This window comes from Monodelphis domestica, chromosome 4, assembly GCF_027887165.1.
Source record: "Monodelphis domestica isolate mMonDom1 chromosome 4, mMonDom1.pri, whole genome shotgun sequence".
NCBI lineage: Eukaryota > Metazoa > Chordata > Mammalia > Didelphimorphia > Didelphidae > Monodelphis > Monodelphis domestica.
Genome location: NC_077230.1, coordinates 440,411,273 through 440,428,212, shown reverse-complemented (window position 1 = coordinate 440,428,212; position 16,940 = coordinate 440,411,273). Strand labels below are relative to the sequence as shown.

General features: G+C 38.0%; 2 protein-coding genes across 2 annotated transcripts; both read right to left on the bottom strand.

The window, feature by feature from the left end:
- Positions 1-3,336: 3,336 nt before the first annotated feature.
- Positions 3,337-4,381, bottom strand: LOC100619275 (olfactory receptor 2G6-like). Its single transcript, XM_003341106.3, has one exon. The coding sequence runs from the start codon at positions 4,379-4,381 to the stop codon at positions 3,440-3,442; it is 942 nt and encodes a 313-aa protein (XP_003341154.1). The 3' UTR covers positions 3,337-3,439.
- Positions 4,382-11,685: 7,304 nt separating this feature from the next.
- Positions 11,686-16,251, bottom strand: LOC100619311 (olfactory receptor 2G6-like). The gene is made up of 2 exons (XM_003341107.4): positions 15,444-16,251; positions 11,686-12,467 (listed from the first exon to the last, which is right to left on the bottom strand). The coding sequence occupies exons 1-2, from the start codon at positions 16,249-16,251 to the stop codon at positions 12,430-12,432; spliced, it is 846 nt and encodes a 281-aa protein (XP_003341155.2). The 3' UTR covers positions 11,686-12,429.
- Positions 16,252-16,940: the final 689 nt, after the last annotated feature.

Below are 16,940 nucleotides of genomic sequence, written 5' to 3'. Positions count from 1 at the left end.
AGCATCTCTGTTCCCCACCTCCTTCACACTGACCACAGGTTTCCGCATCAAACCACAAGCCTAGCCACTCCCACCAGCAGTTTATTGGAGCGAGCAACTGGCTTCCATCTCACTTTTCTCTTTAGATCATTAGAGGCTTAAGGCTTTTGCCCTCCTCACAAATCTGGTAGAGACCTAAGTGAAGATGGAATGTGGAGGGCATCCCATATCATTCCTAATCTTCTGAAGACTAGTTCTAAAACTAAACCTTTGAATGACTTTGATGGTTCTAAGTATTGGCTTGCTCCTCCCAATCCCTTTGTGGCTCTTAGTTTGCCACAAAAAGCAGCTATTTCGAGGAGAATTTCAGCAAATGGTAGGATATTATGTTAGTGGCAGAGTGGAGACTTCCTCTTTTCTGTGGGATGAGAGGGGTGGCAGAGCTTTCGTCCTTCTTGATGACCCCCACCAGAAAAGATCCCTGACTCAAAGAGAAAGACATGATTAACTTTTGAGGCAAGATTTGAATTCAGTCTACCCTTGTGCTCCTGACCAAACTCATTCTCATTTTCACTGAGATGAAAAAAAGTAATTGTTGGTTAAGATTTATTCATTCTACAGATATTGATTAGACTCCTGGGATGCCTCATTCACAGTGAATGGTCCTGCAGAGACAGAGATAAAACAGAACTATGTCTCTGCCTTCAAAAAAGATATCTAAGCAAATATGACAAATCTCCAAATGTGTATAATAAAGGAATAATGTGAAAGATTATATTATATTACAATTATGTGGTTAGGTATTTTCTAAATAGAGGAGTAAGAAGGATTTCAGGAGGAAAGCATTTATTTAGTTTCTACTATGTGTCATGTCCAGTGCTAGGCACTAGAGATACAAAGACAAAGGTTCCAAAATGGCCTCAAACATTTACTAGCTATGTGCTTCTGGACAAGTCACGTAACCCCATCTATTTCAGTTTCTCATTTATAAAATGACCTGGAGAAAGAAATGGCAACCACTCCAGTATCCCTTCCAAGAAAACCCACAAAGAGTCAAACCAAAATGACTCAACAAGAACTACCACAATGATTTTGCCCATATTTTATATATCAGTATATATTTTCTCTACCAACAGACAATAGCCTCTTTGAGGTCAGGGATTATTTTATTTTTTATTGTTTGATTAAGTTGAAGGTCAAAGTCAATGGCAAAAATTCCCTTTAGCAATTAAATCACACATCCAGACTCTCCCCTCCCCAATCACACACACACACTCACACACACAAACTCACTGCAACTTAACATCATTGCTAAGCACTCTTCAGGATATGCTTTCTTTGATGTAGTAAGTATTGGACCAGTTGCCTCAGGGAGTGTATCAGCCTCTGGATGGGAAGAGGGTATAGACACCTATGACCAGTGTGAAACAAGGATTCTTCTGGCAAGGTTTGGAATATGGTCTTCCAGCAAACACTGATCAGACTATCACTTCTTCCACCCTGACCTCCAAAATCAATGTTATATATGTGTGTGTGTGCATATATATATATGCGCACACACACACACCCATATAAAAATAATGGGTGTGTGTGTGTATGTGTGTGTGTATGTGTGTGTGTGTGTGTATCAGATCCTACCTGGCTCAGAGGAAGCTGGAGTTTTCTCTCTCTCTCTAATTCCTTAATATCTTCCCTCTATTGTAAATAAACTACCACAAATTCCATTTACTTTAGTAATTCATTTGGGGATTTAGAAATTAAATCCCTGGCGACTACCAATTTAAATATTAAGTCCAACCATAAATTTAACATAGATCATGTAACCAGAACATGGAAGTTAAACAGGAGCTTCCATATTTGGTGGTAAGTAAATAAAGACCATCAAACATGTGAATGTGTACATACATACACATAGACACAAACACATATACTTATACAGGTGTTTAGACACATGTACATATATACACACATTTATTATACACATACATGTACTCTCTCTAGGTACCTGTGTATAGATGTATATTCATTTACATATATATGCATAAATGGTTTTGCATGTATAGTGGAAATAGGACCTACTCCTTGCAAGGACAGAGCTTGATTATAGAGTATGGATTCCTACATGCAAAAGATTCTGGGAAAGGGTCCCACTTGCAATATTCCCATACAAATGAAAGGGATGCTCAGGGGAAATAATAGAGAGCAAATTATTTTATCTAGAATCAGAGGAAAATAGATGAATTGGAAAATGTAATCTTTCCATTAAACAGCTACTAAAATGATGACTTCTAATATGAAGATGCTAAAAACTTGTCTAAGTCCCATTATGCCATAGATAAGTAGTGAAACAATATGAAGGAATGTTTTTCGATAGATGGAATTTTAGAGTAAACTGATCATTTCTTTGAGATCACTCATTCATAAAAACACTAATTAAAATAACCCAAGGGTGTGATTTTAAGGGCATGTGGGAAAAAGTAAGAAAAAAACAAAAACTCAATCACAGATGGGATCATGTCAAGATGGGGCAGCACAATTACCTCATCAAAATGGAAAGCTCACCCCATAGAGTCACTGGCATAAATTGTCTCTCTGCACATATTTTCTGGCATTTGTACCTTTCAACATCAGTTCTTGGCCACTTATGATCCCCACAGGTTCAACCATCTACATGCATGCATATGCTGGTCCTGCATTCTCTTCTTACATGCCTATCTATAGGTGTTGTCTATCTGTGGTCACTCTTTCCATTATTGTTATGTCATGTCATTAAATGCCATTGCTTTGAATTTGCAAAGGTGTCATGGTATAGTGACTAGACATCTGGCCTCAAAGCCACAAAGCTTTGGGTCCACCTCTGGGACATACTGGCTGTGTGACCCTGAGTAAGCTCAAGGTAATAGCCTAAGACTCTGACTTATAGAGAAGGTGTCTGGGTAGTGGGAGTCTTCTCACCCCAGAGCTCCAAATACCAATGAAATCACAAGTGTGGTACCTTTTTCTAGGTCCTGTGGTGGACAAGAAGATGTAAACCTTGAGGTGGGTGCTCATAACCTATGGTGTTAAATATATATATATATATATATAAATATATATATATATATATTTATATATATATATATATATATAGCTGTAGGGACTCTGTAGGTATATATATATATATATATATATATATATATATATATATATATATATATATATATACCTACAGAGTCCCTACAGCTTGGACTAGCCTAGACTATAATGCATCTCCCCCAAGTGCTATATACAAATAGAACCAAATCCACGTATACTTATCCATCTGTCTCTTTGTCTCTGTCTCTGTCTCTATATGACTATCTCTCTCTTTCACACTCAGTTATTTTAGTCAGCCAAAAAGGGAGAGACACATTGGTCAAGATGTCAGGGCTTGAAAAGAGAATTATCTGGGTTTAGAACAACCTCTTAGTTGTGTTACTGCTCACAGCTTCTCTGATTCAAGACTCTTCCCTAGGACCAATTTTCTCAGTGCTCCTTTCACATCCTTGTTCCTCAAGGTATAGATGAGGGGATTTAACAGAGGTGTGACCACAGTGTAGAAGAGAGACACAAACTTTCCTTGGTCTTTTGATTTACTTTTGACTGGCTGGAGATACATGAAGATGATGGTCCCATAAAAGATGATCACAACCACCAGGTGAGAAGAACAAGTCCCAAATGCTTTTTGGCGTCCTGTTGCAGATTTGATCCTCAATATGGCCTGAGCAATGTAGCCATAGGAGACCAGGATGAGAGAGACAGGCACCACAAGGAAGACCACACTGGCCACAAAGAGTTCAGCCTCATTGAAGGTGGTGTCTACACAAGCCAGCTTGATCAACACTGGCACCTCACAACAAATGTGATCCAACTGGTTATGACCACACCGAGGTAGCTGTATAGTGAGAGAACACTGGATCAGGGAGGTGACCAGGCCACTGAGCCATGCTGTGGCAGCAAGTGACAGGCAGAGCTGATGGTGCATGATGACTGCATAGTGGAGGGGACGGCAGACTGCTGCATAACGATCATAAGACATGACAGCCAAAATAATACATTCAGTGGATCCCAAACCCATGGACACATAGAGTTGTACTACACAGCCACTGTAGCTCATGATCTTGTCTTTTTTCCCCATGGTGACCAATAACTGTGGGGCAATGCAGGTGGTTAAGCAGAGGTCTACAAAGGACAGATTGGTAAGAAAGAAGTACATTGGCGTGTGAAGTTTGGGGTCCAGGCAGGACACTAATATGATGGTCATGTTCCCCACTACATTCAAGATGTAGAAGACCAAGATGACCACAAAGAGAATAGTCTCTAACCGGGGCTTGTCAGAGAAGCCCAAGAGAACAAAGCCATCTTGAGAGTTGTTTGTTTTCATTGACCTCCTGCTTTTAGCTTCTGCCAGGAATGAAAAGAGAGGTATAGGGCTGATGTGCTGTGGAAAGAGATCAATGAGATAAAGTGTTGAGGAATCTCAACTCTTTCTCAATAGAAAAGCATCCTTAGCTCTTTGAGAAGAGCCAGTAACTGTTTGGTAAATGTGAAAACAATGATCTCCAGAGCCCAGGTCTTGAGGAAGGAAAAACATGCACCAAGAATATGTTTGGGAAGACTTCCAAACAGCTAGAAGTCATTTGCAACAGAAAGATCACTGGGCAGCAAATTTAAAATCCTGAAGTTCATTACTAATTCTCTCGTGAATTAGTTAGGAATACCTGGGCATGGCATTTTACCCTTTTTGCTTTCCCTCCTTTGTGATATGAATAGATAAAATTAGATCAAAGACTTACTCACTGACTTCCTCAAGACGGACAGGGATATCCAACTTTCTCATTAGACCATCCCATTTGGGGTGGGGGGCAGGGAGGTGGAATACTAATCAACCTTTTTCATTTGACCATCCTTAACCCAAATACCTAAACGAATGACTAGATTTTTCAAATGGTGTCATTGATGTATATATGATCAGTCTTCCTTGAATGTCTTTCTTGCTTTGAAAAGTATACAATTTTATTGTCATTAGATTAAATAAAATAACTCTATTAGTCAAATTTTAGACATAGCATGTACTTGATTTTTTGGGAAAGGATTTTGTGATTACTCCATTCAAATATTACATAATTTTGGGCAAATCACTAATTATTGACTAAAGTATAGACCATCTTCAGGGTTTAGCATAATGGAGAAAGGATCCTGGAACACATGTTTTTAGGCAGTATAAGGTTCCCTACATTTTGAAATCATGTTGTTGGATTAAATCCTAATAACAGTGACCTTCATCAAAATAATAATCAAAATAAATTAATGAAATTCTTTTAGTGTAAAAATGTATCCTATGGCACAAGACTCCAAACTCTAAACTTATATAGATGATATATAATATTGGGGACCATCCCTAAAATTCCTACTTTATTTTTATTTCCCCCCACTCAGTGATTAAACAATATAATTTATATCTTAGTCTCAACATATGGGGGTCAAAGGGTACCCACAATCCAAGCAAGCATTTAAAGTAGCAATGATTTTCAGGTACAGAACAGACATTTCACCCTATAAAAATGAAAATTCTAAAGTTTTTACAGTAATGCAGCATTAACTTACATAATTCTCATCTATCTCTGCCAATATCTAACTCATCCTGAGGCTCCAGATAATTGCTTTTTAGACTTTTCAGTTAAAAAATGCTTTTTGCTGTAACTTTATCACCCAGCTCATATGGTTGTTGTGAAGATCAAATGATTAATACTTGTAAAAGTGCTTAGTCCAATGTCTAGTACATAGTAAATGCTTAATAACTGCTTCTTCCCCTCTTAGTCATAAATATTTTATATTTAAGGAGCAAGTTGGAGCCTTGTATTAGAAATTATGAAAGATCAAACATGCTTCACTTTTAATCAAACATATATAGTAAATGTAAGAAGATTGTGGGAACATCTCCCAATTTGTATTCCATCCTGAATTTTCTTTGGTTTATTTACTGGGCATAAAATTAGTTTATAGCATGCTTATGAATGAAATCCTTTCAAGGAAAATGAACTTTGGATTGCTACAGAGAGAGACTTGACATTTCAGTGATTTTCACTTCCACTTAAGTACTGTCCAGGAATTCGATCTTATGAAACTACACAGAAGATTTGGACTCTTTTGGAAGGAAATTTCTCTTGGAAATTCTGACATCATCCACCTCATTCTCATCTGAGCTACAAAGTAAAAGTAATTTATGAAAATAATTCAGGGTATGAGTGTGAGTGTATGTTTTTGAACGAGTGTGTGTATGTGTGTGAATGTATGTGTGTGATGTGGTAGTTGGAGGGATAAGTTAGATATTTTACTTCCTTCATGTCATTGTCTTATTGCTTTGCTCCCCAGTAATGGGCACCAGGTACAAAATTATCTCTATGAGGTTAGTGTGTTCAACCACACTCTCCTTTCGTTAGAAGGATGGACACTTTAAAGGAGTGTTGCCACCTATAAATTCCTCCTTCTCTTTTTAGAACTCTGGATAGTGGAACTCTCAAATTTGTGTTTGCTAGAGGTGTCCCTGTGGCAGGTGTTATGCTGAGGCTTAGAAAACCCCAGGAATTAACCCATACTTGAGACAGATGTTTGGGTGCATGTTCAACTGTCATATAATTCTCTACTTCTGCCTCTCCAGGGAAGAGCAGAGGAACTGAGAGATTAGGGGCTAAGTGCCTTTGCTTTGTCTTCTTATCCGACTCTTCCCTTTGCAAAGGATGATTTTCTATTTCCTTCTCCAGGTCATTTAATAGATGAGGAAACAGATGCAAAAAGGGTTTAGTGACTTAGCTATGGTCTCCAGCTAGTAAGAGTCTGAGGTCAGATTTGAAAACAGAATGATGTCTTCTTTACTCCAAGCCCAGTTCTCTATCTACTATGTGACTTAGTTGCCTACAACCTGGGTAAGTTCATTCAATTTACCCTGGACATTCCCTGATCATCCTCCTTCCCCTCAGGTTTCCCTATAGCATCCATAAGTAGTCTGGGCAAGCATAATTCTCTCCAATTTGCAGATGAAGAGGAAACCAGACTCAGAAATGGTTACAGTACCAACGATTACAGAATCAGTATCAGAACCAATCTTAAACCCAGGTTACCTGACTTCAAATACCCTGCTAATCTAAATCATCTCACTGCCTCTCAAGAGGAGCAAAATCACCAGTGACATCTTTTTAATCATACTCCATATTTGGCAAATTCCTCCACAGGCATCTAGCTCAATGCTTAAGTGGATGAAATACTCTGTCTTATGTCAGGAGGACCTGAGTTCAAATGTGACCTCTGATACTGATTGTGTCATCCTGGGAAAGTCACTTAACCTTTTCAAGCACAGTTTTCTCAACTGTAAAATGGGAATGATAATAGTACCTACTGCTCATGGATGTTATGAGGATGAAATAAGAAAATGTTTGTAAAATGCTGGTACAAAGTAGGGACTTCATAAATATTTCCTTCTTCCATCTGAGTGTGTCTGTTGATAAGGTGAAGTTACATCATTAAAAATTCTAATGAGGATGGTTAAGCACATACAGAAACATAGGAATGATATCTTCTGGGATTTCTTTTTCCCCATCTACCTTGCTGGGAAGATGGTCTGTGTTTCGCTACAATTGTGCCATTGAATCCAAGAAATTCAATATAGATGAAATGATTAGATTGTAAACTCTTTAATTACCCAGGTCAGTTCTCTTCTTGTAAACATTGGTGGGTAGACTGTAAACTCTTCACTATTTGTAGACATCAGTGGGTCCATGACCAAGCTAACAAAACTAGCAGTCCCCTTATTCCCTGATCCCCACATTTGCATGGATGGGGTTTCCCTCACTTTCCTTCCTTCCTTGGAAATTTAACTTTCTTTTCTCTCTTGCCTTCTCCTACTGCAAATTTAATTTCCTTTCCAAGCTAGTCATGAAGCCAAGGAGATTAGGGGGATGTCTAATATACTCTTAATTTAGAAAACCACAGAACCATCAAAGTAATTATAAAAGAATTAGGACAAGGGAGATGTTGCTCCTATGGCCAACACACAGCTTCACACATGCATCACACCTAGCCAAGCTCTGGGACTCTGGGAACAATATCTCTGGGGGAAAAAAAAACACCAGGAGAATGGGAATTTCCATTGAATTGAAGAATTTGGGACCTTCTTTATACACTTTCCAGAGTCCAGGAAAGGATGCTCTACTGATTGGCTTAGATGAAGGCTAGGGTAAGAGGATTCTAGCCACAGGCAAGAATGAGAGTCAAAAAGAGAAACTTAAAATTCAAAGGGGGTACTTAAGACTTGTACACACTTCTATCAGTCACTCCCATTCAGGGTACTTAATGGGTGCTGGATGGCCCATTGTTCAGTCTGAATCAAAGGGTCAGTCTTGGAACATTTGGGTTTCATAAAACAAGGTTGTCAGTACCCCAGTCAGCCAGCCAGCCACCATGGTGATTGAGGCAACTACATTCCCTATGCTCTGGGAAGTTAATTTAATAATAAATTCTTTCTCTTTGAACAGAAGCTTCCATCCATGGACACTGGTGAAATCATTTAAATATCTTCTCTTATTGTGTTGCCAACCCCCTTAAGCATGCAGCCATGTACTAACTAGTACTCAGAGCTTAATTAATCAGTATTTTAATTACTTTGAATATAGTTAGAAATTTGACATATAGCTTCCTAAAACTCTCAACTTCGCCCCTAAGAAGGACAGCAGAATTCATCTTTATCTTCAAGAGATGTGGAATCATAAGTGGTTGACTAAACAAGCAAATGGAAACTTGGTATAGTGGGCTAGAATGAAGCCTATCACCCCCAGACATTCTTTATCTTTGGTCCCCAGCTTGATTCAGTATCAGATATTGTTCTGCTTCTAGTAACTCCCTTGGCCTCTACTCTCCATTGCTTTCTACTCCAAGGTTGGGAGATGCATATATGCCTTTGCCTTTCTCCAAGGCCATATCAATCCCTTTTAGCCACAGTCAACTTCTTTCTAGAACAGCTCCTGATGTTTCTAATCCCCACCCTTAAAGCATCTTTCTCCTGTGTTTTTCTCTCTATTTTCTCTTTCTCTTGTCTTTGTCTTTGTCTTTCTCTAGCTCTTCCCCTCCCTCAATGACATCATCTGCCTGTTTGTTACATTAATCCTGTAGAATGTAAAGTCCTTTGTTTTTCAATCTCATTTTTTACTACCCAGAACACTACCAGTTACAGAGCAAGCATAGATTACATTTTAAAAATTTTGAATTGATAAACTGAGGCCCATCTTCACACACATTCATCAGAATGCTCCCTTATGTTTCTTCCAAAACATTCATTTCCTATGGCCCACAAGGGAAATTATTGAAAATGCCCATCATCAATGTTGGGTACCATCATCGATTCTAAGCACCATCTTACTTACTGATTACAGAGTAGGCTGCTCTTCTCTATCTCTCACATAGGTCCTGGATGATTTGAATCAGTGGTCAGGTACACTAACTTATAGGCAAACTATCAAATGATGGAGAGAATCTAATACCTCATTGTCTCAAATGGGCTTTGTGGCATTGGCATCTCTGGACTGAAACATGATGAAGGGGATTCTGCAGAACCTCTTTTCAAGGAAGATGAGGTCTATAATCAAATTGAAACTGTTTTAAGAAGTGAAGGCAACAAGGGAATGGGAGCCAATAGGGAGGAAGGGCCAAAGTTTAGGAAAAGGGTTATGCTGAGGACCACTTCAGGGACTGTGAGGCACCACTTACTAATTAGGATTTAAATGAGGCCCTGGAGGAGTCTTGGGAAGGGTTCCTTAGGCAGAGACAGCTGACTCCTCCTTGGACCTCAGGTCCTCAAAGGGAAAACAGTGACTGACTGTTAATGTTCACCCTATGCAAAGACCTTATTCAAAGCTGCTCTGTCCCTTGATTCTTCATTTGTCAGCCCTCTCAGGGTCTTGAGGTGACATTTCACCATTACATCTTTAAAAAATTATCCAGAAAAGTTTAAACATACAGGGAAGAGGAAGGGAACTTATTAAGGAAATGAAATTAATTCTCTGTGGAAATGATTAAAAATTGGGGTTGTTTAGATGAGAGGAGATTTAATTGTTGCTTTTTATGGTAAATTAGAAGTTTCTATAAGAAGTCAATGGTGAAAAATTGCTCTTCATACATGAAATAATGAACAAAACCTGATGAGCAAAATATTGTCATATTTGTACAGTGTTTTTATCTTTCAAAGAATTTAGTGTATATTTCTTCATTTGAGCTTTATAATCTTGGGGGTTAAATCTTAGGGTGCCCATACACCATTTTAAAGTTGAGAAAAGAGGTTCCGACATATTTGGTGACCTGACAAACATCAAATAGCTTTTTAATAGCCAGGTCCATGCCAGATTTCAGTTACTTGACTCTAAGAGGCATCCTATCATAGTGGAAATATCACTGGCTTTGGAGTCAGAGGACATGGGCTCTAATCCTACCTTTGACAGTCAGTCAAATAGTTCCCCTGTGATTGACAGTATGAAAGATGTGGGAACTGCAAAAGGCTGGCTTTTGCAATCATTTCTAACCCCATTATTGCTGGCTTGTTGTATTATGCTCTGTCCACACTGGCATTGATTTATTGAGCAGTTCCTATCTACAAAGCACATATGAAGCATTTTGAAGGGTATAGAGACATATATACCATAGTGCCTTCTCTCAGATGGTTTATAGAATAGAATGAAAATGAGACAAAATATGTGAAAAGTGGGCACCTCTACTTTATCTTTAACTCTCTATACTCTTGTTCTAATTCCAACTCTTCTTTTCTCTCCTAGAGCCTTCAATACTCTCCAATCCTCTGCCTTCTCTTCCTCAGCAGATGTTTCACACTCTATAACACCGAGAACATAGAAGCTTTCCAACTTAAGTTCCCTCACTTATCTTCCTTGAGTCCTCAAAATGCCTGTTCCCTGAGTCAGGCTATACCACTTCATTCTAATATTAGAGGACCAGGCATGTAGTTCTGAGTTATCAGAGAAACTGTTTGCAGATATTTCCCAACTGGACTATTTTCTTTCTAATTTTAATTGAATTTATTTTGTTTATGCAAAAGATTTTTTTTTATCAAATGAAAATTATTGATTTTATTTTTCTAACATCTTCTTTATCCTTTCTAAGGTCATAAAATTCTCTCCCCCATCCATAGCTTAGAAACTATGTTTATTTTTTCTTAGGTCACCTAACATTCTTTATATGACCTTTTAGGTCTATGTCACATATCTATTTTGAACTTATTAAGGGAGATAATGTCAGATACTGGTCTAAATGCAATTTATTTCAGAATGATTTCCAGTTCTCCCAGCAGAAAAAAATCCCTTATCCAATAGCTGTCTTATTTTGGGATGCCAAACACCATGTTACCATGTCCATTTTGCTATATGTTGTACCTAGGATGTTCATCTGATTTTTTCTATTTTTGGTAATATTTGGTGGGGTATGTGAGATGTTCAGGGAGGACTAGCTCATCTGATGTGAGGTCTTGTTAAACCCTTTTCAGGGCTGCTTATTCATCTTTGGTATCTGCCTTTCACTCAGCTCTCCCCTTTGGCTCAAAGAAGCTGTGGCATGTATAGCAGTCACACTTTGATTAAATAGTCTCAGTGAAGTGGTACACTTCACAAATGAGTTCAAACACTAGAATTTCAATTATTGGAACTTTAATTTATTAATAAAAGAGAGAAATAAAGAATCTACCAGCTGGGACAGAATTCCCTAATGGAAAACTGCATGGATTTGACATTAAGAGACAGTTTATATAGGACAAGTTATTTCTCTTCACTACAGGTTCTTATCTGACAACAAACAGACTTTAATACAGGAATTCAAGGTTGGAGAAGAGAAGATGATCCTGGGGTTGTGATCTAAGGAGTGTTTATATTCACTTAGTCAAATGTTAGTTCACTGACCCTTTGATATTCCTGAAATTCCTCTTTGCCTTCTGCCCCCCAAGCTAAGTAGAAACTAATTTGTTATCTGCGTAAACAGCTTAAACTCCTGGGGGAGGGAAGCCAGGTCTGTTCTCTAAAAATGATGACAGGGGCCTATTTGCTTTATCTCCTTTTAATTTTTCCATCTTTAGCCTTTTGGGGGCTACTTCATCAGCAGATGAGCAAAACCAGGCTGAGGGGAAGTGACTAACCATAATCCTATCAGTAAGTTAAGGGGGCATGTATTCCAAGTTTGTGAAGATTTCTCTGGCAGAAGAGATGGATAAGAACACTTTGTTCTAATGGATGTGAAGGCAGTTGGAGCAGATTCTGGAGAATCCTTAGAGCTTAATCAGACAGTGAAGATGCCAAGGTCATCCACTGCATTGTCTTGTCATTTCAATGATTATGGAAGAGAGGCTGAAGTTGATGACTGTGCAGCTCTGGCTCACTAAAATCCAATTCACATGGAAGTCATCACCCCATGATGTCTTTGATCCTCTTTGAAAAGACAGAAAACAACAAGATGTGTTACTCATGAGCCCTACATTCTCCCAACTTTTATTCATTATTTCCCATGAGGATACTGATCATTTGTACCTCTAAATGAATTTCATTATTGTTTTTTTCTTATTCTCTAAATAAATCATTGGTAGTTTAATTGATATGACACTGAATAAGTAAATTAATAAATGTAATAATGTTAGTTTCCTTATATTGGTATAGTCCCCAAAGTATTTACTAACTCTCTACTTACTTGGCTTTGTTTTTACTTTTGTGAAAAAGAGTTTCATAGTTGAACAGTTGGGACTCAGAAAGTGCAAATAAGGAATCCTGTGGTCACATTTGAATTTATGCTATATATTTCCATTGCAGAATGCTACTTTAAATAATTTGATTTCAAATATGTAGCCATTTCCTGGGGTTCTTTTTTTACACTTACTATAACCTGGCTCTACCCATAGATTTCTTATGTATGTCTAAATAACTGGATTCCTAAATAGATTAGGCATTCTGTGGTTATTCTGAACAAAATTTCTCTTACTTTCTGTCTCTACTTTGTAGTGTTAGCAATATACAGAAAGGTGGTAATTCATATGGGTTTTTAAAAATTCTGATCCTTTGGTGAAGTTTCTAATTGTTTCAACTATTTTAATAGCTCTTGTTGTGTCTCTTCAGTTTTGCCTTTTGACACCCAGAATTCATTTTGAGGCTCAGCTTGGAGACCTCTTCTCAAGCCAATAGCTATAAATGTTCTTTGCCTAATAAAACTTGGAACTGAGCCTGTTGTATTATTCCCTACCAAAGACTATAAGTCCCTTGAAAGCAGAGATTGTCACTTTTTGTTTTGATACCTCTTGTGCCTAGGATAGTGTCTTACACATTCTAGATATTTAATAAATGTATGTTAAGTTAAAATTAGAGATTATTTCCTGAAATATAAGATATTCAAATAAGAAAAATAGAGACTCTGCACAACCCCAAATTAGAAAAATATGAGCAAATCAAAAATAAAATCAAATGAATATCTAAAAGATCTTCTCAAGCCAGATGAATGATGGAATTTCAAGAATTACAAACAATTTTTATTTAACATAGACCATTAAAGAAATAAAGAAAGTACATTATCAGATTTCTCATATACAAACATAATTTAAGGTTAGGAAATATCCTCCTAACTCACATTTGTATTCCCTAGTGAACACAATCCTATCCATCCTAAATCCAAGGTACTCTAGAATGTACGTTAACTTAAAAAACTAAGTTTATGAGCCCCCACTAATGTGTTTCCCTTATTGGTCCTCCAGAAGACACATTTTAAATCAAAGGCATTTCATAAGAGAACCTAGTAAAGAAATAGCATGGTAAGAAAAGGACCAATAAAACCTATATCTCATGGATATCCATCACATTGTGTTTTAAGGCTTGCAAATCTTTATAGTCTTTTTTATCATGAACTCTTCACACCCCCCCTGCACAGTAAATGTTGTTATTATTATCATCTACATTTTATAGATGAAATAATTGAATGCAAAAGAGTGCTGTGGGCCATGATACTGGTGGAACTAAGGAAACTCAAGTCAACTCCCTGTATTCTCCAAACACTAGCTGAGATTTCTGTGAAAGAGAAGTTATGGAGCAGAAATTTTGTTCAGACTGGAACAGTCTGCATTGACTGTAGTTGAAGATAGATTGAGACCCAAATGTAGAGCCTTTCAACAAGGAAGATATGAAAAAAGCTCTAAGGCTCTGAAAGTGAGTTTATGAGACACCAGGGAATTTCCTTGATGATTGCTTTTATTCTCTTAACCAGCATCTTTTATTTGCATTTCTTTATTGTTCTGTGAACTGCTTAAAAATGAAACTGGCTTGGGGTCAACTTTTTCTTGGAATCATTTGAATTTTTTGGGGGGGAAAGATAATGCTTGTTTTAATTGCCAAGATCTGAGTGATGCATTTCATCAAACCTAGAACCATGACTGTGATGGATAGAACTCAACTACTCAGTGTCTAAGGCAAGATTCAAACCCAGGCTTTCCTAACTCAAAAGTCCAGTGCTTGAGTCACCATTCCCCCTCATTCTTTTATAACTTTCCCACCAAAATGAATTAGTTAGGAAGAGTTAGATACAACAGTCCTGAGGAATACAGATATGAGGAGGAGATGGATAAAATATGTGAGTAGAAGTATACACACTGGGGAAAGACATATGACTAGGAAATACACATAGTCATGAATATAGGGAAATTAAGGCCAGAATGAACATGTGGGAAGTTATACATATGAGAGCAATCTATTCAGAAAATATGCAAGGAAGGAGGCATACAAAGAACATAGGGCATTAGGACTTATGTATAAAGAGGGTGATCCATGCCTCTGATTATGCTGGGCTATCAGTATGTTATAATGATGCCATTCTGCTGCTTCCAATGGGCATCCTTCCATTGCTCCAATGAACTTTCATCATTATGACAATGATATGGTAATCCCAGCATTTTAGGAAGATCAAGGTGACAGCTACACCGAGGATAGAGCAGAGAGTTACATAATATGTGCATTCATACATGTTATTGTGTTTGGGGCCACTACTGGGAACAACCGAGCTGATGAGATCACCCATCTATCTGACTGTTTGAGTTCTCTAAAATGGACATGACATATACACATACATATATATGCTGATATATCTAGTCTATGTAAAATCATTTAATCTACATGTAAAGAAAGGAGGAATTGTTCTTCCTAAATTGTGCTGCTTTTGTCCAATGCTACAGAGAGAAATGGACAGTCAGTGCTTAGAATCATCAGAAATGAGAGAAACCCCATTATTTTATGTCCACTACAGTTTTTCTGATCTAATAGTCTTTTCCAGTATCAACTTTCTCAGTGCCCCCTTTACATCCTTGTTCCTCAGGGTATAGATGAGGGGATTTAACAGAGGTGTGACCACAGTGTAGAAGAGGGACACGAACTTGCCTTGGTCTTTTGATTTACTTTTGGCTGGCTGGAGATACATGAAAGTGATGGTCCCATAGAAAATTATTACTACAACCAAATGAGAAGAACAAGTCCCAAATGCTTTACGCCGTCCTGCTGCAGATTTGATCCTCAATATGGCTTGGGTTATGTAGCCATAAGAGATCAGAATGAGAGAGACAGGCACCACGAGGAAGACCACACTGGCCACAAAAAGCTCATCTTCATTGAAAGTGGTGTCGACACAAGCCAGTTTGATCAACACTGGTACCTCACAGAAGATGTGGTCAAGCTTGTTATGACCACACAGAGGTAGCTGTATAGTGAGAGAACACTGGATCAGAGAGGTTATGAGGCCACTGAGCCATGCTGTTGCAGCCAATAATAGGCAGAGTTGAGGATGCATGATGACTGCATAGTGGAGGGGGCGACAGACTGCTGCATAGCGGTCATATGCCATAACAACCAAGAGAATGCACTCAGTGGATCCCAATCCCATGGCAACATAGAGTTGTGCTACACAGCCATTGTAGCTCATAGTTTTGTCTTTGCTTCTCATTGTAAACAGTAACTGTGGAGCCACTGTGGTAGTCAAGCAGAGGTCTACAAAGGACAAATTGGTGAGGAAGAAGTACATTGGGGTGTGCAGTTTGGGGTCCATGCTAGAGGCCAAGATGATGGTCATGTTCCCCACTAGGTTCAAGATGTAGAAGACCAAGATGACCGCAAAGAGAATTATCTCTAATTGAGGCTTATCAGAGAAGCCCAAGAGAATGAAATCCCCTTGAGAAGTGTCGTTTTGCTCCATGGACCTTCGGTTTTGAGTTTCTATTGGGATACTAAAGGTAGAATGCAGTGCTGTGAATATTTCAAGGTGACAAAAGCAATGAGAATAGTCAAGTCAACAAGTATTTATTAGGGACATTCTATGTGACAAGTGCTGTGATAAATGTTAGGGATATATAAAGGCAAAAAAAGTCCCTGTTCTCAAGGAATCCACAGTTTAGAGGAGCAAGAAATATTCAAGATATATGTGTGTGGCTTTGGGCTTCATTTGTGTTTTTTTTTTGCCTTCTTATGAGTAGGTAAAATGTCTTCTCCAACATCTCTTTAATTTCAAATATTCTATGATTCACTAAGTAGTCGATCTTTATGAGAAAAAGATAATTTAGTCAAATGATTTCATATACCACTAACAATGAACATTATGGCTGCAATTTTGATTTTCTATCATCACAAAAATAATTTATTTTTTAAAAACCCTTACCTTCCATCTTAGAATCGATACTATGTGTTGGTTTCAAGGCAGAAGAGTGGTAAGGGCTAGGCAATGGGATTTAAATGAGTTGCCCAGGGTCACACAGCTGGGAAGTGTCTGAGACCACATTTGAACTCGGGATCTCCCATCTCTAGATCTGGCTTTCAATCCACTGAGCCACTGAGCTACCCATAAATAAACTTTCTATGTCAAATGTACCTGCATTTAATTATTTATTT